Raw genomic sequence first — 21108 nt, 5'->3', positions numbered from 1 at the left:
ACACCTTTTTCTTATTCAGATACTGTACGTCCATGGTTGATAGTTGCACAAAATAACTGAAATACACACATGTAGTGTAGTATATGTACTGTAAAAACATAGAAATGTAGCCTATAAATATTATTACACAGTAAATGGTTAAATCTTGCTGTAGGGCATTGCACAGCATGTGACACAGTTTAATTCCACTTGGGGTTGTTTGTATCTGTTTGTATTGTTTGTTTATATCGGTATCAGTAAGGCAGCAACTGTGATATTTTAATATCAACAAAATAATAAATTAATCAATATAAAGAAATATTGAGATCATGTTAATAATACACATTTTATAATACCATGCATACATCCTGTGCCTCTTAAATCATTTCCATTTCTTTGGTATGTGTGGTGTTATCTACAATAATATTTTGAGCAGAATTAATAATAATTAATAATTCCACTACTGTCAGATATAGACAACATAGGACTTAAAGCCATCTTTGGTTAACAATATTACTTTTAATGTTTATTTATTTAGCACTTACAAAATAACTAACATTTCTAAATGTTTTACAAGGGATCAAAGAAATAGAGAAAATACACATACAAAGTGAGAAGAGTAAAGTATAAAGCATACTGTAGCCGACATGCTGCACATGTTTTAATACATACTTTAGACTGTTCTAAACTTGACATCAACAATCTGAATGTGTCCCTTCTTATTTCCTAAGATTTGGTGTCATCTGGTGGTAATATCAGGAATGACATGATGACAGACACCACCCAGTGAACCTAGTTTTTATACCTTTAATATTTTAAAGTCTTTAAGTCTTCATAATGTATTGCATCACTGTCTGTTCAGCCCTATAAACAGATTCAAGCACCTCTGATTATAGGGTTACATTTAACATCCTGCTTCATTTCATTTTTTTATAGACTCACAGATCTCAAGTCTCTATTTGTTGCAAATGATAGATAAATAGATGATTTCTTTTAAATGCCCATGTAATAGCATCAAATACTTTTTAAATCTGCAACAGGAGTTTATGTCAATATTTCTGTATAATAAAGATACAAAGAGATTTAAACCACTTTTTGTCTCACTATAATTTCATACAAAATTGTAATTGTAAAAATTGTAAAATGAAAAAAAGGATCCCCTGGAGTACCTGAATGTTGAAATATATGGATAAAATGCTGTTGAGGGATGTCTTCTCGTGAAAACAAACCGTCGCCAACAATCTACCTGGAAAACTCTGTTTGAAGAAGACAAGGCATTTTTAGGCAACCATGAACTAAAAAACATGCTTACAGGGTCGAAGTTCACAACAATGTAGAACCAGGGATATCCATTGCTTTGCCTTTATCCCAGGTGTTGACAACCTTTACCATTAACACAGTCATTTTTGATGAAAAACAAATAAAATAAAGTCTGTTTGGAGCTGAAAACCAGTGTTGGTGATGAAAACAAACAAAAAGGTCCATGCACTATTAAATTCTCTTTTCCATTATCTTTTTAGGATTTGTAATCCATTGCTAGCCAGCTACATTCGAGACAAGCCCCTGCCATTGAGCTTGGACAGAACAGAAAAGGAAAAGGTGCCAGGCTGTGGACGTGTAATGTCAACACACCCAAGTCATCACATATTGCCAATTCTGTGTCTATATATTATGCTATATCCTTAAGCATCTGCCATTTACCTTCTGGGATGCTGCCATCATGTTGTCAACACAAGCACATGGTGGGATTACACTGCATGCGGTTAAGTTTAGGCAACAACAGCATATGGCAACCAAGATTTGGCAACAAGGGAGTGGAAAATTAGGATTAAGGGGAGGAGAAGAAAAAGCAGTATATTCAGACAGGAAGTGAACACCACTCTTCCACATGAAAGTCCAGGGTTTGTTGGATCCATCCACCACCCCTCCTGCACAGGCACAGGCACCTCCTCATAGTACGTCAAACTGAAACTGTCCTACAGCGTAAGTTGCAGACGTGGCAGGTGTTGTGCGGCTGTCCACTGGCGTATAATAACACTGCAACAGATTCTGTCCAGCTGCGTTCTTACCAGTATCATGCAGACATGAAAGGTGGCTTTTGACGTTTGGATGTTGTGCCAAAAGCTCTGTCAAAGTGGCAGCATTTGACAACTTCAGAATGAGAACGGGTTGGTAATGCACATTTTAGTTCACGAAATGTTACATTCTAGTAATTCGGTGTATAGGCTAGGCGACATACTGTATACAGTATTTAGTAATGAAAATGTCAAAATATAACCTTCAGTCATTTGACTTTTTGTCAAAGCTGTAGAGAGCTAGGGGCTAAAGATCCTCATGTGACTGCAGAGCCACAGGTTACCTACCCCTGCTCCATCCTGATAAACAGGTGGCTCTGGTTGCAACTTGTCAATCAAACGTTAGTCACGCCCTAAGCATACCCCTGGTTTGTCATCTATCTTAGCCAAAATAGGGCCATAATTTACAAAATGAGCATCAATTTATAAAGCATAAGACTCCAAACGACCTCTTTCTTTCAACACATTTCTAAGCGATGAGCCCACACATCGCTTAGGAAAGTGTTGAAAGGAAGAAGTAAGGTTATTTCTCATTGACTTACATGTAAAGAGACTTCTTTTTGCAACAAGTGTTGCCTCCTGCTGGCCATTTGAAAGTTTTGTGTTCATCATCAACATCATCACGCTGAGCTCTGTTATTGGCTGCTCTCAGTGGAAAGACCGAGAAGTGGCCTGAGGGGAGTGAGGAAAGTATTTAATAGCCAGGTTGTGATGACACCTGCAAACAGACCCTCGGACCGCAGGACTGCAGACAGTGACAGGAGACACAACACTACAGAACAGATTCCACTGCTGCTCTTCTCCTTTTCATCTTTTAACAACAGTAAGTATGCTGCTTAATTTTCTTTTAGAATATAAAAATGAGTTATTAGTTTTTTAGGCTGTGTCATTTTGGGGGGGAATTTACTTCTGGGTTTAAATATGAGTTATTAGTTTTTTAGGGTGTGATTAAAAACGCCCTCTTTATACCGTAGAGGACAAAAATGTCCATTGTCACAATCTGACAATTCCATTCATTTTGATGCATTTTTGTTTGTTTGTACAGTATTAGATGAAAGAATTTCACCTTTAAGTTCATGTGAAATATCCATTATTGCTTTCTGTATTATTGCCATTACCCTTTAAAGTCTTAAACCTTCTACTTATTATTACCTTTCACAGTTCCTTCCTTCTGCTAGCCTGTTACTTTATATTACAAACCTGAGATAAAGGCTCAATTTGGTGGAAAATAGAAAAAACTACAATTTTGAAGCAAGGGCTAGAGATTAAAAGGCTGATATCAGGACTGCATGATTTTATTCTGTAATGGCCATGGGATCAAAAATTGTGGTTTTAATGAATCCAACTGGGGACATTTTTGCTTTTAAGTGTGTGGGTGTCTTTATTTTATTAACAGTAAGTTAAAGATTTATTATAGGAGCTGATATTGACTTTCCAAAGTTTTGGAAAAAAAAAAAAAAAAATTCCTTGCCAAAATGTATACATTGACACAGCCAAAGTGATCAGAAATGAAAAAAAAATGCTAAAAAATGTCCCTAGTAATGCACAATGGTTAAATTGACTTGACCATTTTTATTGCAAACCGAAGTTTAGATAATAGAGGATGGGAATGATTTTAAGTGTATTCATAATGTAATAAGTTTGTTGTATATATTTACTTTTGTTTTAATTTTACTTTCTAATTTTTGTTTCTGCATCTTTAGGACATTATTCAACACAATCAAGATGTCTAAGGGTGTAGCGATTGGCATTGACCTTGGCACCACATACTCCTGTGTGGGGGTTTTCCAGCACGGAAAAGTAGAAATCATCGCCAACGACCAGGGCAACAGGACCACCCCCAGCTATGTGGCGTTCACTGACACTGAAAGGCTCATCGGGGACGCAGCCAAGAACCAGGTTGCTTTAAACCCCACCAACACAGTATTTGATGCCAAGAGACTGATTGGAAGAAAGATCGATGATCCAGTGGTGCAGGCGGACATCAAGCACTGGCCCTTCAAGGTGGTGGAAGCTGAAGGGAGGCCCAAAATTCAAGTGGAATACAAAGGAGAGGACAAATCCTTCTACCCTGAAGAGATTTCCTCTATGGTCCTGGTGAAGATGAAGGAGACTGCTGAGTCTTACCTCGGCCAAAAGGTTTCCAACGCAGTCATCACAGTACCAGCATATTTCAATGACTCCCAGCGACAAGCGACAAAAGATGCAGGCATCATTGCAGGACTGAATGTCCTGAGGATAATCAATGAGCCGACAGCAGCCGCCATCGCATACGGTCTGGACAAAAGCCAGTCTGGAGAACGTTACGTCCTGATCTTTGACCTGGGAGGAGGTACCTTTGACGTGTCCCTACTGGCCATTGATGAGGGTATCTTTGAGGTCAGAGCCACGGCTGGAGACACTCACCTGGGTGGAGAGGACTTTGACAACCGCATGGTCAACCACTTTGTGGAAGAGTTTAAGAGGAAACACAAGAAGGACATCAGTCAGAACAAGAGAGCCTTAAGGAGGCTGCGCACAGCTTGTGAGAGAGCCAAGAGAACTCTGTCCTCCAGCTCCCAGGCCAGCATCGAGATCGACTCTCTGTTTGAGGGCATCGACTTCTACACCTCCATCACCAGGGCTCGCTTTGAGGAGCTGTGCTCCGACCTGTTCAAGAGAACATTAGAGCCGGTGGAGAAAGCCCTGAGAGACGCCAGAAAGGAAAAGAGAGAAATCCACGACATTGTCTTGGTGGGAGGCTCCACCAGAATCCCCAAAATCCAGAAACTCCTGCAAGATTTCTTCAATGGCAGGGAACTAAACAAAAGCATCAATCCAGATGAGGCGGTGGCTTATGGTGCTGCCGTCCAGGCCGCCATTCTCACAGGTGATACCTCGGACATCATTCAAGACCTGCTGCTGCTGGACGTGGCACCTCTGTCTCTGGGTATCGAGACTGCTGGAGGAGTCATGACGTCCCTGATAAAACGTAACACCACCATCCCTACTAAAGCAAACCAGATCTTTACTACTTACTCTGACAACCAGCCCGGAGTCCTTATCCAGGTCTACGAAGGAGAAAGAGCCATGACCAGGGACAACAACCTGCTGGGCAAGTTTGAGCTGAGTGGAATCCCGCCTGCTCCACGAGGGGTCCCACAGATCGAGGTCACCTTTGACATCGACGCCAACGGTATTTTGAACGTGTCAGCAGTGGACAAAAGCACTGGCAAACAGAACAAGATCACCATCACCAACGATAAGGGCCGACTGAGCAAAGAGGAGATTGAGCGAATGGTGCAGGACGCTGACAAATACAAAGCTGAGGACGACCTTCAGAGGGAAAAAATCTCTGCCAAGAACTCCCTTGAGTCCTATGCCTTCAACCTGAAGAGCAGTGTGCAGGACGAGAACCTGAAGGACAAAATAAGTGAGGAGGACAAGAAGAAGGTGACTGAGAAGTGTGATGAGACCATCACTTGGCTGGAGAGTAACCAGCTGGCTGATAAAGACGAGTACCAACACAAGCAGAAAGAGCTGGAGAAAGTGTGTAACCCCATCATCAGCAAGTTGTACCAGGGAGGAATGCCTGCAAGTAGCCCTGGAGAGCAGGCACAAGCTGGCTCTCAGGGGCCAACCATTGAGGAGGTGGACTAAAATGGCTCTTATGTGATGCCCAGTAGCTCACCTGGTAGAGTGGGCGTCCCGTGCATAAAGGCTGTGTCCTTAAAAAATGTACGCTGTTATCACGGGGATGGTTTGAAAAACAACTTTAACATAATACCTCATGTTCATATGTTTTTATCATCATTGTATTTGTGATGAAAGTTATGATTCTAAACTTTTGGATTAAGATGTGTCATCTTAATGTACTTTTCATCTCTCCTAAGTTGGACATTGCAATAAAGATAACGCATTAATATGATTTTTATGGTTATTTGGGTTTTTTTTTTTCTGGGAATCTGTTGTGCAGTACTTACAATATAAAATAGATAGAGTTGCAGTACAATGATGTTTAAACAGTTTCACTTGAAATTATTGAGAGTTTCAGTCATGTACTACTACTAACTGGGGAAAACTGTAGGAAGCCCCAGTCACAGCCTAGTAAAAGTTTTTAGTGCAGGACAGTTAAAATGTACATCAGCACAGCTATAGTTACATGAGACAGATAATCTAAGAAAAAAAGCATGTCCCTTCTCCTTTTCCTACTGCTTCTATTGAATATATATGTATAAATATGTATGAGTATACATACAGCTATTTTTCAGCATACTGTGCAGCCTATATGTAATATTCCTGCCAATTCTTCGTCTTAGTTGAGTTGCCTCAAGTACGCAAACAAAAAACAAAAAAAAGAGTCAAATTCCTCTCACATGTACACATATGTGACCATTATATACTGGAGGAGTTTAAGGAGTGGCTGGGTTGCAGGTGTGCAGACATATATACACAGAGAGAACAAACATGACCAACCTGAAACACAGGGAGAACAAAACAGCAGAAACATGTCATGTACTTTAAGTAAAATTTCCTCTCCAATAAAGTATTTTGACATCCAACTGAAAATAAGCCCAAAAGATTGTCATATGTGTACACTGAATAAACAAATGTTCGAGTGTTTCCACCATTTAATGACAGAAAAAAATGTCTCTTTTTCCTTTTCTGCATATCATAAATACAATAGTCCTGTCTCTTTATTACCTTAGCTGTTATAGGTGATGAGATGCTGCCTTCCCATGACCCTTTCCCTACCTTCCACCTCTCTTTTAATGTAATATTTCATAGCTAGCTACTCACTAGCATTAGTGTAAGTACAGACATGTAGTCTTCCCAGTACCTAAATCTTATAACCACTTCCCTTTGAAGTTAATAAAAGAGAGCTGCTGCTGTCTCATCGGATTTCCCTTAAAGAGATTGTTTATTATAATAGGACTTTCCTGCTTTAGTATGCATTAAGTAAATTAAAATAAAAATGACACTGCATAGCTAGCTATTTGCTGGTGTTTTAGTCAAGACCATACTAACCAAGACTTGACCGAGACCAGAGTGTGCTGAGATCAAAACAAGACCATGACCAAAGCAGGGCGAGACCAGCTGGCTGGATTTAAAGAAGGAAGTTTTACATCCAGTCACAGTAATTACGTTAACAAATAAATCTATTGGGATCGATTTAAAATGCATTTGATTGTGAGACCAAGACCCTCTAAAACTGGTCTCAAGACCAAGACTGACCTCGAGTACTACAACACTACCAGTATCACTATCTTAGCATTATCATAAGTAATGAGCCCATGAAAGTAATGTAGCCCTCCCATTACCCTTACCCTAAACTTTACCACCTCTTTTTAACATGAAATTTCATTGCTATCTATTCACTAACTTAGCAAATTGTTGGAACTTACACTTCCTGGCCACTGACTGAAGGGGGTCGATATGGACCAACATGTACATATGGTGGGTGAGTCTTGTAGCTACAGGGCAGGTCACGTAGCTGCTCCATTTGCATTTATACCTACTCGCATTTGCCGACACGTAGGCTATAAAAACCTAATTGTAGCAGGCCTAGATTTTTATGTACTGTAGGCTACATACAGCTTTTTTCTCACACTTGCTTCGGAAATGTTATGTCTCCCATGCCCATAGCCCCTTTAAATCCACTAGAACTAAACCCGCCATAAAAAAAGGCAGTGCACTTGAGCAACACAGCAAGGTGTTTAACACACCAATGTTTCTGCTGAAATAAACATTTTTGCCTAAAGTCAAATTCCTTTCACGTGTACATACATGGCCTTTATATAATGCAGGAGTTTAAAGAGTGGGTGGGTTCCAGGTGTACTGGTTGGGGGACTGCAGGAATGAAATGGTTTGCCACACCCAGCCAAACACAAATGCAGAGACAGAGAGAGAGAGAGAAGAAAATGGGACCAGCCAGAAACACAGAGAGAGCAAAACAGCAAAAGCACTAGGAATGAGGTACAAGCCCAACCAGACATTAACAAATTGTTGACGATCAGGTCCTTTAAGTAAAATTTCCACTCCAAAAAGTCACAAAAATGATCCTGAAACTTTGTCACATGAGCACACTGGACAAGCAAATGTTCTGCCTTTTCCACCTTTTAATTACATAAAGAGTATTTGTCTTCTTTAGAATATACTTGCAGTCAGGTAAATGTAGTCAGGTAAATGGTAAAATATTTCAGTCCTGTACATTCTTTGCTTTATTTTTGTGTATGTACAATGAGAGCAATGCACAAAACAAGTCACATTCCTTTCACATGTACATACATGGCCATCACATACTGCAGGAGCTTGATTAGTGGTTGGGTTGCTGGTTGAGGGGCCACAAGAGTGAAATGGTTCATCACGCCTTGGCAAACACAGAGAGAGAGAGAGAGAGAACAAACAGGTCCAACCAGAAACGCAGGTCGGACAAAACAGCAAAATCACAAGGAATGGGGTACAGGCCTAACCAGACCTTAACACATTGTTGACCATCTGATCGTTTAAGTAAACTTACCTTCCCAAAAATGTTTTACAATGCAACCGAAAATCATTGTATTGTCACGTTCACACTAGTTAAACAAATGTTTTGGTAGCTTTTTTTTTTTACCATTTAATTAGAGAAAGAGCATTTTCCTTCCTTGGCATTTATTGACAGATAAATAGCATTATTACTTGTGGATTCCCACAGGGATCTGTACTAGGTCCTAAACAGCCTGTTCTGTATATGAATAACACATGTAAAATATCAAAAATAATGAAATATTAAAAATGTTTTAGTGTTTTCACCATTTATTTACAGAAAGAGCATTTGTAGTCTTGCATTGTTTGAGAGACGCACATTGACAAAGTCTGTTAGTCTATTAGAATGTCACAGCATCCACATGATATTAGGCTACATTATCCTCTTGCCTAGGTCTCAGTGAATAGATATTTGTTGCTTTTAATGATAGCATGTTAGCATGCAGCTTAAATACACAGCAGAAACTCATGTAAATATCAGTTTTAAAGGTATTCTGTGGTGATGTTTTGGACACTTGGAAGCCAGATGAAACATCAGAGGATTTCCAAAGTTCCTAGGACTTATCCTGGGGGCAACGCAAATTATGCTATTGTGCTACTGTCCATTTTTCGATTTGCCAGTTGATCCACTGATGCCACCTAGAAAGCTGCAAAGACCAGCCTTCATTTTATTCTCTAATGTCACCATCTAGTGGTTAATCAGCACTAACACCCTTTGACATGTAAGATTGTGGTGAAATACATATTATTTGTTATTAGTGTCATTGATCTCATTCTGACCATTTATTGTGGTTTTCTATGGATGGAAATACGTATACAGATCTGACTGATGGAGCTTTTGAAGTGATGCCAAAAACTCTTGTTTTAGAAGGATTGGGTACTTCTAATGACATGTAAATGACACTGAATGAGTTGAAACTAAGCCCCGAGTTAAACAGAGTGCACAAAGGTACATAAAAAGGCCAATTTCAAGTTTTCATCCAAAAAATGTTTCCACTAAAACCTCTCTAAATATGTTCTCATCACTTTTTTAGCATCTGTCTATGCACAGGTAATATTCAAATGAGCTTGTGATGAAGGTGCAGAAGTTTTTTCAAGACAATGCCACCAACAGTAAAGTACTTGCAATGTTGTAGTTGCAAGCCCCACGATGCCAGAAAAAACATTTGTGAGGAGAGTACTTGTGCTCAAATAGATAGGACCAACATACAAGAGCCTTTGTCTTCTTCATAAGAAGCAACTAATGGGTCCAAATTATCCTTCATTAATTTATGCATACATGCAACATAAGGGTCCAGTGTTTAGGGGCATCTATTGATAGAATGGTATATCATATATATATAATTGTGTTTTCCTTATCACTTAAAAATGAGAATACTTTTGTTTGTTTTTTTGTTGTTACAGTGATACAATAATACATTAAAAGTGTTTCCTCTGGAGTAACATTTTAAAACATGCTATGGTAAAATGTTTTTACATCTTTAATTTAATTTTTAATATTAAAGCTTTTATGGGGATCAGAAGGGTGATAAGGATTAGCACATAAGGGTGAATATCTATAACATTTACTGTATTGTATCCAATTTAAAACCTGGTAGTTGAGTTTAGGCTATTTTGCATTTCTTCTTTCTAAATAAAAAAAAAACACTTGCTGTTTTATTTTCCTTTTTTTAAATTTGTTTTTAACCAGCATGTAGGCTATCCATTTGCATTGACAGTGCAAGAAAAGTCTCATTCAGGTCCTGGTGTAATTTGTATTATGTAATAATATTGTTTTCATTGACTGAATTTATTGTTTAAAGTTGGAGCATGAATATCTCTAATTATTATTTTTACACCAGATCTCTTTTCTAATTCATTTTGCCATGTAAATGTATGATGTAACTGATGACTGATACTAGGAGATCAAATTTAGGGAGTAAGTTATTTTACCTCCAGTAACCCACATTCTTTAATTTGTTTCACTTCTCTGTAGTTTTTATAATAGCAGGAGAAAATACACCTCATTCATAAGGTTTAAGTTTTGTTTAGTTCAGCCAAAAATACTTTTTAACCTGATAGTGAAGTCTTTCTGTTTCTCCAGGACTTTCACGAGGCTTCTGGGGTAACACGTAACACGCTCCCGTGTTACGTCATGACGCCGAGCGTCCGCGCTCAGCTCTGTGATTGGACCAAACAGTCAGTGGAGAGCCTCTGCTGGAGCGCTCTGGAGCATGGTGGAAAAGTCGAGAAATATGGAGAAGTGTCCAGAGGGGAGTGAGGAGAGTATAAAGAAACGGTGGTGGAGTCACCGGCGTTCAGACTACAAGAGCACAGACGAGAGGATCAACGCGACAGAACCGAGACCATCTCCCTTTCTATTCTCTTCCACTTTCATCTTTTAACGACAGTAAGTACGCTGCTTCCGTTTTACTACTTTAATGAACGTTTCATCAAACTATCTTAGAAAAACATTTAATTTCAGACTTAAGCCAAGCTATTTGTTGAACAGCGAGCCTATGTGTTAATATATGTGTTGCTTTTAACTATAATGTTTTCATAATGGTGTGCATACTATAGAAATTATGGTCTTTGAATCAAACGCAGCTACTGTGAGTTTTCTCATCCAGAGTGAGCAGTTCACCAAATTCCTATTACAAAAACTGATATCTTTAAGCAATGAATGATGGAATTTACAGTGGTATTGACTAGTTTTCCTTCAGACTCCAGTTTTTTGTTTTGAGGAGCAGTAATGTCAATAAATAAATTATTTCTGCATTTTAAATATTACCCAGTTGTTAAGCAATGAGACATTGACCAACAATAACAATTACATTTTTAAGACTTTAATAGGAAATTAAAGTAAATTTTAAGTAGAAAATATAGGATGGGCACAATTTTATTGATTCATAATGTATTTTTTGTTTCTGCATTTTTAGGGCACCAATTCAGATCAACAAGATGTCTTCAGCTAAAGGCGTAGCGATTGGCATTGACCTTGGCACCACATACTCCTGTGTGGGGGTTTTCCAGCACGGAAAAGTAGAAATCATCGCCAACGACCAGGGCAACAGGACCACCCCCAGCTATGTGGCGTTCACTGACACTGAAAGGCTCATCGGGGACGCAGCCAAGAACCAGGTTGCTTTAAACCCCACCAACACAGTGTTTGATGCCAAGAGACTGATTGGAAGAAAGATCGATGATCCAGTGGTGCAGGCGGACATCAAGCACTGGCCCTTCAAGGTGGTGGGAGATGGAGGGAAACCCAAAATTCAAGTGGAATACAAAGGAGAGGACAAATCCTTCTACCCTGAAGAGATTTCCTCTATGGTCCTGGTGAAGATGAAGGAGATCGCTGAGTCTTACCTCGGCCAAAAGGTTTCCAACGCAGTCATCACAGTACCAGCGTATTTCAACGACTCCCAGCGACAAGCGACAAAAGATGCAGGTGTCATCGCAGGACTGAATGTCCTGAGGATCATCAATGAGCCGACAGCAGCCGCCATCGCGTATGGTCTGGACAAAAGCAAGTCTGGAGAACGTAACGTCCTGATCTTTGACCTGGGTGGAGGAACCTTTGACGTGTCCATTCTGACCATTGATGACGGAATCTTTGAAGTCAAAGCCACGGCTGGAGACACTCACCTGGGTGGAGAGGACTTTGACAACCGCATGGTCAACCACTTTGTGGAAGAGTTCAAGAGGAAACACAAGAAGGACATCAGTCAGAACAAGAGAGCCTTAAGGAGGCTGCGCACAGCTTGCGAGAGAGCCAAGAGAACTCTGTCCTCCAGCTCCCAGGCCAGCATCGAGATCGACTCTCTGTTTGAGGGCATCGACTTCTACACCTCCATCACCAGGGCTCGCTTTGAGGAGCTGTGCTCCGACCTGTTCAGGGGAACATTGGAGCCGGTGGAGAAAGCCCTGAGGGACGCCAAAATCGACAAGGCGCAGATCCACGACATTGTCTTGGTGGGAGGCTCCACCAGAATCCCCAAAATCCAGAAACTCCTGCAAGATTTCTTCAATGGCAGGGAACTAAACAAAAGCATCAATCCAGATGAGGCGGTGGCTTATGGTGCTGCCGTCCAGGCCGCCATTCTCACAGGTGATACCTCTGGCAATGTGCAGGACCTGCTGCTGCTGGACGTGGCGCCTCTGTCTCTGGGTATCGAGACTGCTGGAGGAGTCATGACGTCCCTGATTAAGCGTAACACCACCATCCCTACTAAACAAACCCAGGTATTCACCACATACTCTGACAACCAGCCCGGAGTCCTTATCCAGGTCTACGAAGGAGAAAGAGCCATGACCAGGGACAACAACCTGCTGGGCAAGTTTGAGCTGAGTGGAATCCCGCCTGCTCCACGAGGGGTCCCACAGATCGAGGTCACCTTTGACATCGACGCCAACGGTATTTTGAACGTGTCAGCAGTGGACAAAAGCACTGGCAAACAGAACAAGATCACCATCACCAACGATAAGGGCCGACTGAGCAAAGAGGAGATTGAGCGAATGGTGCAGGACGCTGACAAATACAAAGCTGAGGACGACCTTCAGAGGGAAAAAATCTCTGCCAAGAACTCCCTTGAGTCCTATGCCTTCAATCTGAAGAGCAGTGTGCAGGACGAGAACCTGAAGGACAAAATTAGTGAGGAGGACAAGAAGAAGGTGACTGAGAAGTGTGATGAGACCATCACCTGGCTGGAGAGTAACCAGCTGGCTGATAAAGACGAGTACCAACACAAGCAGAAAGAGCTGGAGAAAGTGTGTAACCCCATCATCAGCAAGTTGTACCAGGGAGGAATGCCTGCAAGTAGCTGTAGAGAGGAAGCACGAGCCGGCTCTCAGGGGCCAACCATTGAGGAGGTGGACTAAAATGGCTCTTCATATAGACTCTGTTTTCACTGGGACTGTTTAAAATACAACTGTAACTTTATTTGTTTTCATGCTTTCTTATAATTGTATTTTTTAAAAAAAGATGTTAAGATTTTAACATTTTGGGTAATGGGTGTCATCTTCATGTACTTTTCACCTCTGCTTTGCTGGACATTGCAATAAAGACGAAATATAACTAAAATGTATATTGTTTTGTCTTTTCTCTGGTCTATATCTTCAGTTAATCATTAATTTACAACCCCAATTACAAACAAGTTGTGTTGAATACAAGACAGAGAAAGAAGTGTAATGTTCAAACTGATAAAACTTAATTATTGTCATAAAAATACACTGATTCTGAATATGAAGGCTGCAGCAAGTTCCAAATAACATTTAGATAGCGGCATGTTTGCCACCGTTTTACACAGAACATAGGACACTAATTATTGGAGTTTTCAAACTGAAATTCTTTCCCATTCTTTCTTGATATATGACCTCTGTTGCTCATCAGTCCAGAGTCTCCTTTGTTGTATTTTGTGCCTCATAATGTGCTTCACATGTTCAATACAGGCAGGCCAGTCTAGTACCTGCACTCTTTAATTACGAAACTCAATGGCTCATTGTCTTGCTGGAATAAACAGGGACGTCTCTGAAAAATATGTTGTCTGGATGGCAGCATAGTTGCCCCAAAACCTGTATGTACCTTCACATCATGTATCATATCATTCTGCTTTTATGTACATTTTACAGGACATCACAACTTTTTGGAACAGGGGTTGCAGCATTATTCAATGATGCAGACACTAAATTACAAATAAAAAGTTTTTGATAAGACGGAGCTGTTTTTATCCAGAGGGGGAAGATGTTGTGCAGTAGTTGCAAGTTGCACTAAGTAGGAAGAGCTGTTGTACAATGATGTTTTAGCAGCCTGACTATAGTCACGCAATGTATAGTTGTGCAACATTCGTTGCACAAAGAACCCCAGGTATAATGGGAATAGTGGGTAAAATTAATTGAAGGAATCCCTAGGCAATGCCTCCTAAAAAGATTAATTTGTCTGACCCGTAGAAAGATCCAAGTGATAAAAGTACAGACAGTTATTGATGCTTGGTTCTTTACAAGTTTGTGTGAAACATTCTGCTGATATAGTCGCCCTGTCAAACTGCCCCACCAGCCAGATTTGACATAAAGAGAGTAATTTGCCAGGGCTGTCTCATCTCTCTTAAACTATTATTTGTACTGGTAGGCCAACTTCTCAGTTTATTAATCACCATCATCCTTTGACAGATCCAGTGTTACCAGTGTGCATGTTTTGATTGCCATAATACAAAAGTTATCAAATTTGAAAAAAACTAATGTATCAAAACTTAAAATTTTGTGACTTTGTATCAAACACTTTTTGAAATTTCAAAAATAAAATAAGTAGCTGCCATCCACACATTATTGTTGTTATTATTAATTATAGACATATCATTGGAGATATTATGGGCACTTATAAATCCACAATGAGATTTGTGAATTATTTAATTATTACTAGTGTTTTGATGCTTTGCTGACATGGAGGCTGTCAATTTATAATCAATATTCAGAAATGTGTAGTTGGTCTCATTTGTCACTGCGTAAAGGATCCTTTTTTGTTTTGGAAATGAGCATGAGCATTCTTTTCCTTAATGACAGGGTCGACTAATTCCTCCCTACAGAAAAGCCTCATTGTACGTAAATATTCTAAAAATAGATTATAGTGCTTTATGGAATTCAGAGATATGTCCACCTTTGCTTTGTGGTTTATTGGTTCAGATCTTTTATACCTAAAATAGTTTCTTCAGTAGTAACATATTGGAACATTCTGTTCCACTTATTGCATCTTCAATTCAAATCAGAATATTAGAGATTTTATGGGAATCAAAATGCTGATAAATATTAGCACAGAGGGCTATAAATCCTAAAAATAATATTATTACAGTTACAGATTGTATCTAATTTTAACCCTTTAAGACCTGGATTGACATCAGTTTTCCTGTGTTGCTTGTGATCCTTTTCCCGAGCATTTAAAACTCTGAAACCAGAGGAAATGGTTTGATTTTGTTATAAAAATACATACATACATACATACATACATACACACACACACACACACACACACACACACACACACATATTATATATATATATATATATATATATATATATATATATATATATATATATATATATATATATATATATATATATATATATATAAACAGGAAAAAACACGATCAACAACTTTTCAGGAACATAAAGGTGTCAAGGAAATGATCCGAAGATCAGCTTGGGGGGATTGTAAGGTATAATTAAGAAATAGGTAAAATGTCTATAAAACTATATTCAGAATTTTCTTGATTATATATTTAAAATTATATTAAAGGAAAAAAAATTAAGGCCTTTCTTGAGGTTATTTTCTTTTTCTTGTTTTTACTTTTCTTTTTTGTTGCCTGTTTTATGGTAATTTTCTTGTAACTTTTTACCAATTTCCAGCAAATTTTTGGATCATTTCTAGTTAAGTTGCTCATCAACCTCATCCCATGTTTTTGAAGAAATCAAGCTTATTTGCTCAGGTTTGAAAGGGTTAAATGCAGTTGTTGGGTTTATTTCTGTGCTTCTAAATTTTAGAAATACCTGCTGTTTTTCACTGTCTTGTATCAATTTCTTTGCCATACAAATTGTATCATGTATTGGATGTCTGATACTAGGCGTTCAAACATAGGAAGTGAGAAACTTCCAATAACCTACATTCTTTCTTATGTTTCAATTATTAATGATATTCATTGTCAGTTTCACTTCTCTGTAGTCTTTCATAATAGCAGGAGAAAATTATACCTCACTTATTAAGTTCAAGTTTTGTTTAGTTTAGCCAAAAATATTTTTTTAACCTGATAGTGAAGTCTTTCTGTTTCTCCAGGACTTTCACGAGGCTTCTGGGGTAACACGTAACACGCTCCCGTGTTACGTCATGACGCCGAGCGTCCGCGCTCAGCTCTGTGATTGGACCAAACAGTCAGTGGAGAGCCTCTGCTGGAGCGCTCTGGAGCATGGTGGAAAAGTCGAGAAATATGGAGAAGTGTCCAGAGGGGAGTGAGGAGAGTATAAAGAAACGTTGGTGGAGTCACCGGCGTTCAGACTACAAGAGCACAGACGAGAGGATCAACGCGACAGAACCGAGACCATCTCCCTTTCTATTCTCTTCCACTTTCATCTTTTAACGACAGTAAGTACGCTGCTTCCGTTTTTGTTTTGTTTTTCTAGCTTAGTGAACGTTTCCTCAAACTCTGAGAAAAAAAGCCAGTTTCAGACTGTAGCAATAACGGACATTAATGTAATTCAGGCATGCTATTTGTTGAACAGCGAGCCTATGTGTTAACACACACATTGTTTTGAGCTAAAATGTCCTCATAACGACGTGCGCACAATAGAAATTATAGTCTTTTAGTCAAATGCGGCCACTATGAGTTTTCTTATTCCAAGTTAGCATTTCAATAAACTCCTTTTTGAAAAAATGTAGAGTTTATGCTTTGAATTATGTAAGTTACAGTTGTATAGTCTAGTTTTTCTCTCGAATTTAAGTCTGAGTTTTTTGTTTTGAAGCTATGTCATAATTATTTGTTTCTTCAAACAGAAAAGTGTTTATTATAGCGTCTTTGAATAAAATACAGTCTCCACTATGAGTTTTTTCATAACTAAACTTCCTCACAAAAAAATGCCAACTTAGCCTTCAATTAGTGTACAGTGTGTACATTGTGCAATAAATGATTCAATGCTTTGGGCTTATATCACACTCAAATATTTTAATTGTGTGAACAAAAATTGTAATGTTACACCAATAGGAAGCCTTTTCTCATGCAAATTTAAAGCTCCACCAACCTCTATCCAAAGAACTGTCAAGTTTAGAATCCATTGATAGTCAAATTAATCTACTGTCCTGTTTCAATAAATTTTAGTTATTTATATAAAGTCTCTAACTTCCTCTTGATATTTCAAGAAAAAGTATTAATTAAACGTTTTACCCAGTTGTTAAGCACTGAATCATTGGCCAACAATGAAAATTACATTTTTTAAGACTATAAAATAAGAAATCAAAGTAAAATATTTGTAAATAATTTAGGATGGGCACAATTTTATTGATTCATAATGTATTTTTTGTTTCTGCATTTTTAGGGCACCAATTCAGATCAACAAGATGTCTTCAGCTAAAGGCGTAGCGATTGGCATTGACCTTGGCACCACATACTCCTGTGTGGGGGTTTTCCAGCACGGAAAAGTAGAAATCATCGCCAACGACCAGGGCAACAGGACCACCCCCAGCTATGTGGCGTTCACTGACACTGAAAGGCTCATCGGGGACGCAGCCAAGAACCAGGTTGCTTTAAACCCCACCAACACAGTGTTTGATGCCAAGAGACTGATTGGAAGAAAGATCGATGATCCAGTGGTGCAGGCGGACATCAAGCACTGGCCCTTCAAGGTGGTGGGAGATGGAGGGAAACCCAAAATTCAAGTGGAATACAAAGGAGAGGACAAATCCTTCTACCCTGAAGAGATTTCCTCTATGGTCCTGGTGAAGATGAAGGAGATCGCTGAGTCTTACCTCGGCCAAAAGGTTTCCAACGCAGTCATCACAGTACCAGCGTATTTCAACGACTCCCAGCGACAAGCGACAAAAGATGCAGGTGTCATCGCAGGACTGAATGTCCTGAGGATCATCAATGAGCCGACAGCAGCCGCCATCGCATATGGTCTGGACAAAAGCAAGTCTGGAGAACGTAACGTCCTGATCTTTGACCTGGGTGGAGGAACCTTTGACGTGTCCATTCTGACCATTGATGACGGAATCTTTGAAGTCAAAGCCACGGCTGGAGACACTCACCTGGGTGGAGAGGACTTTGACAACCGCATGGTCAACCACTTTGTGGAAGAGTTCAAGAGGAAACACAAGAAGGACATCAGTCAGAACAAGAGAGCCTTAAGGAGGCTGCGCACAGCTTGCGAGAGAGCCAAGAGAACTCTGTCCTCCAGCTCCCAGGCCAGCATCGAGATCGACTCTCTGTTTGAGGGCATCGACTTCTACACCTCCATCACCAGGGCTCGCTTTGAGGAGCTGTGCTCCGACCTGTTCAGGGGAACATTGGAGCCGGTGGAGAAAGCCCTGAGGGACGCCAAAATCGACAAGGCGCAGATCCACGACATTGTCTTGGTGGGAGGCTCCACCAGAATCCCCAAAATCCAGAAACTCCTGCAAGATTTCTTCAATGGCAGGGAACTAAACAAAAGCATCAATCCAGATGAGGCGGTGGCTTATGGTGCTGCCGTCCAGGCCGCCATTCTCACAGGTGATACCTCTGGCAATGTGCAGGACCTGCTGCTGCTGGACGTGGCGCCTCTGTCTCTGGGTATCGAGACTGCTGGAGGAGTCATGACGTCCCTGATTAAGCGTAACACCACCATCCCCACTAAACAAACCCAGGTATTCACCACATACTCTGACAACCAGCCCGGAGTCCTTATCCAGGTCTACGAAGGAGAAAGAGCCATGACCAGGGACAACAACCTGCTGGGCAAGTTTGAGCTGAGTGGAATCCCGCCTGCTCCACGAGGGGTCCCACAGATCGAGGTCACCTTCGACATCGACGCCAACGGTATTTTGAACGTGTCAGCAGTGGACAAAAGCACTGGCAAACAGAACAAGATCACCATCACCAACGATAAGGGCCGACTGAGCAAAGAGGAGATTGAGCGAATGGTGCAGGACGCTGACAAATACAAAGCTGAGGACGACCTTCAGAGGGAAAAAATCTCTGCCAAGAACTCCCTTGAGTCCTATGCCTTCAACCTGAAGAGCAGTGTGCAGGATGAGAACCTGAAGGACAAAATTAGTGAGGAGGACAAGAAGAAGGTGACTGAGAAGTGTGATGAGACCATCACCTGGCTGGAGAGTAACCAGCTGGCTGATAAAGACGAGTACCAACACAAGCAGAAAGAGCTGGAGAAAGTGTGTAACCCCATCATCAGCAAGTTGTACCAGGGAGGAATGCCTGCAAGTAGCTGTAGAGAGGAAGCACGAGCCGGCTCTCAGGGGCCAACCATTGAGGAGGTGGACTAAAATGGCTCTTCATATAGACTCTGTTTTCACTGGGACTGTTTAAAATACAACTGTAACTTTATTTGTTTTCATGCTTTCTTATAATTGTATTTTTTAAAAAAAGATGTTAAGATTTTAACATTTTGGGTAATGGGTGTCATCTTCATGTACTTTTCACCTCTGCTTTGCTGGACATTGCAATAAAGATAAAACATAAATAGAATTTATATTGTTGTTTTGTCTTTTCTTTGGTTTACATCTTCAGTTAATAGTTAATTTACAACCCCAAATCCAAAAAAGGTGGGATGCTGTGTAAAACATAAATACATGTAAAACACAATGATTTGCAAATCCACTATGATCAATACTCAATTGAAAACAACATAGACAAAGAAATGTAATATTTACACTGATAAAACGTACTTAAAAAAAATAGATAAAGGGCCTTCACTCATTCTGAATATGTATAATGTGTATTAGTACCTACCTACCTACAACTACAAACAGGGACGTCCCAGAGAAATGCATCGTTGTATGTGTTGCTCTAAAGCACTACTAATACACCTCCATACTATCTCATGTGGTGGCTTTTGAACTTGGGCTGGTAACAATATGGATGGTCCTTTTCCTTTAAAACACTTGAGTCAGTAGAATTCAACATAAATAGAGTCAAAGATTACTGATAGTCTGACCCTTCAAACAAACCAGAGTACTCCCTACAGGATACACAATCTTTGGTATATCCTATAATGATATTGTTTTTTGTTTTTTTTTAAATTAACATACATTACTCAAACTCTTGATCCTTACAAATCCAAATATTAAAGGTTAAAGCATCTGGCTTCTTAATAAAAAAAGAAGTGCAGTATGTATAAATACCACTAGATGTCACAATTGCACTTATACTTTGACAGATTACTTCACTGTTGTCTGACACAATACAAAGATTTCATTTTTCATTTAGGAAACTGTGCTTCCACCAATTATCATTTTATTTTTCAATAAATTCATAAATAAAACATGCTTAATTTAATGAGGATAATGTCAATAATGCGATCTAGGAGACTGTGCTGATCAGACATAAAATATAATAATTTATTCTAGCGCCAATTTTGAATTTACAAGCCAATTATAATACCCTGTTCTTCCAAGCTGTACTATGAACAGTTAATCCCATAAATCTTCCTTCATAAATAGATTGTTAGAAAATGCCTGACTTACGTTTTTATGACAACAGATAGACACATTTCGTTTGTTTTGATACTAAAAAAAAATACTGTAAATTTATTTAATTAAAAGCAACCACCCGATTGCTATAATCTTCCTATATATAAATTTTAACATATACCATTTATGATAGCCGGAAACTTTAAAAACAGAAATCATTGTTGGATTTTTTTAATTTCTGACAGTCCTTGGAATATATTATGCATAAGAAACACATCTGTCAGAAAAAAACCCACAAACCAATCCGAGCTTAAAGTTGTGATGTTTCATCAAAATCACGTTTCATTAAAAAAATTGCCAAAAACTAATTGACCGACATGCATGACAAGAGTGAAAAACCAAGACTTT

General features: G+C 39.5%; 3 protein-coding genes across 3 annotated transcripts; all 3 read left to right on the top strand.

The window, feature by feature from the left end:
* Positions 1 to 3764: 3764 nt before the first annotated feature.
* Positions 3765 to 5709, top strand: LOC121956355 (heat shock 70 kDa protein 1-like). The gene has a single exon (XM_042504524.2). The coding sequence runs from the start codon at positions 3780 to 3782 to the stop codon at positions 5691 to 5693; it is 1914 nt and encodes a 637-aa protein (XP_042360458.2). The 5' UTR covers positions 3765 to 3779; the 3' UTR covers positions 5694 to 5709.
* A 5049-nt stretch (positions 5710 to 10758) lies between these two features.
* Positions 10759 to 13620, top strand: LOC121956353 (heat shock 70 kDa protein 1). Its single transcript, XM_088069043.1, has 2 exons — positions 10759 to 10947; positions 11477 to 13620. The coding sequence occupies exon 2, from the start codon at positions 11499 to 11501 to the stop codon at positions 13416 to 13418; it is 1920 nt and encodes a 639-aa protein (XP_087925169.1). The 5' UTR covers positions 10759 to 10947; positions 11477 to 11498; the 3' UTR covers positions 13419 to 13620.
* Positions 13621 to 16535: 2915 nt separating this feature from the next.
* LOC121956354 (heat shock 70 kDa protein 1) lies at positions 16536 to 19756 on the top strand. The gene is made up of 2 exons (XM_042504522.2): positions 16536 to 16665; positions 17613 to 19756. Exon 2 carries the CDS (start codon positions 17635 to 17637, stop codon positions 19552 to 19554), a length of 1920 nt encoding a protein of 639 aa, XP_042360456.2. The 5' UTR covers positions 16536 to 16665; positions 17613 to 17634; the 3' UTR covers positions 19555 to 19756.
* The last annotated feature ends 1352 nt before the right edge of the window (positions 19757 to 21108 follow it).

This window comes from Plectropomus leopardus, chromosome 18 (assembly GCF_026936395.1).
Source record: "Plectropomus leopardus strain MGB_pleo_1.0 chromosome 18, ASM2693639v1, whole genome shotgun sequence".
NCBI classification, from domain to species: Eukaryota; Metazoa; Chordata; class Actinopteri; order Perciformes; family Serranidae; genus Plectropomus; species Plectropomus leopardus.
This window is presented reverse-complemented; position numbering and strand designations above follow the sequence as displayed.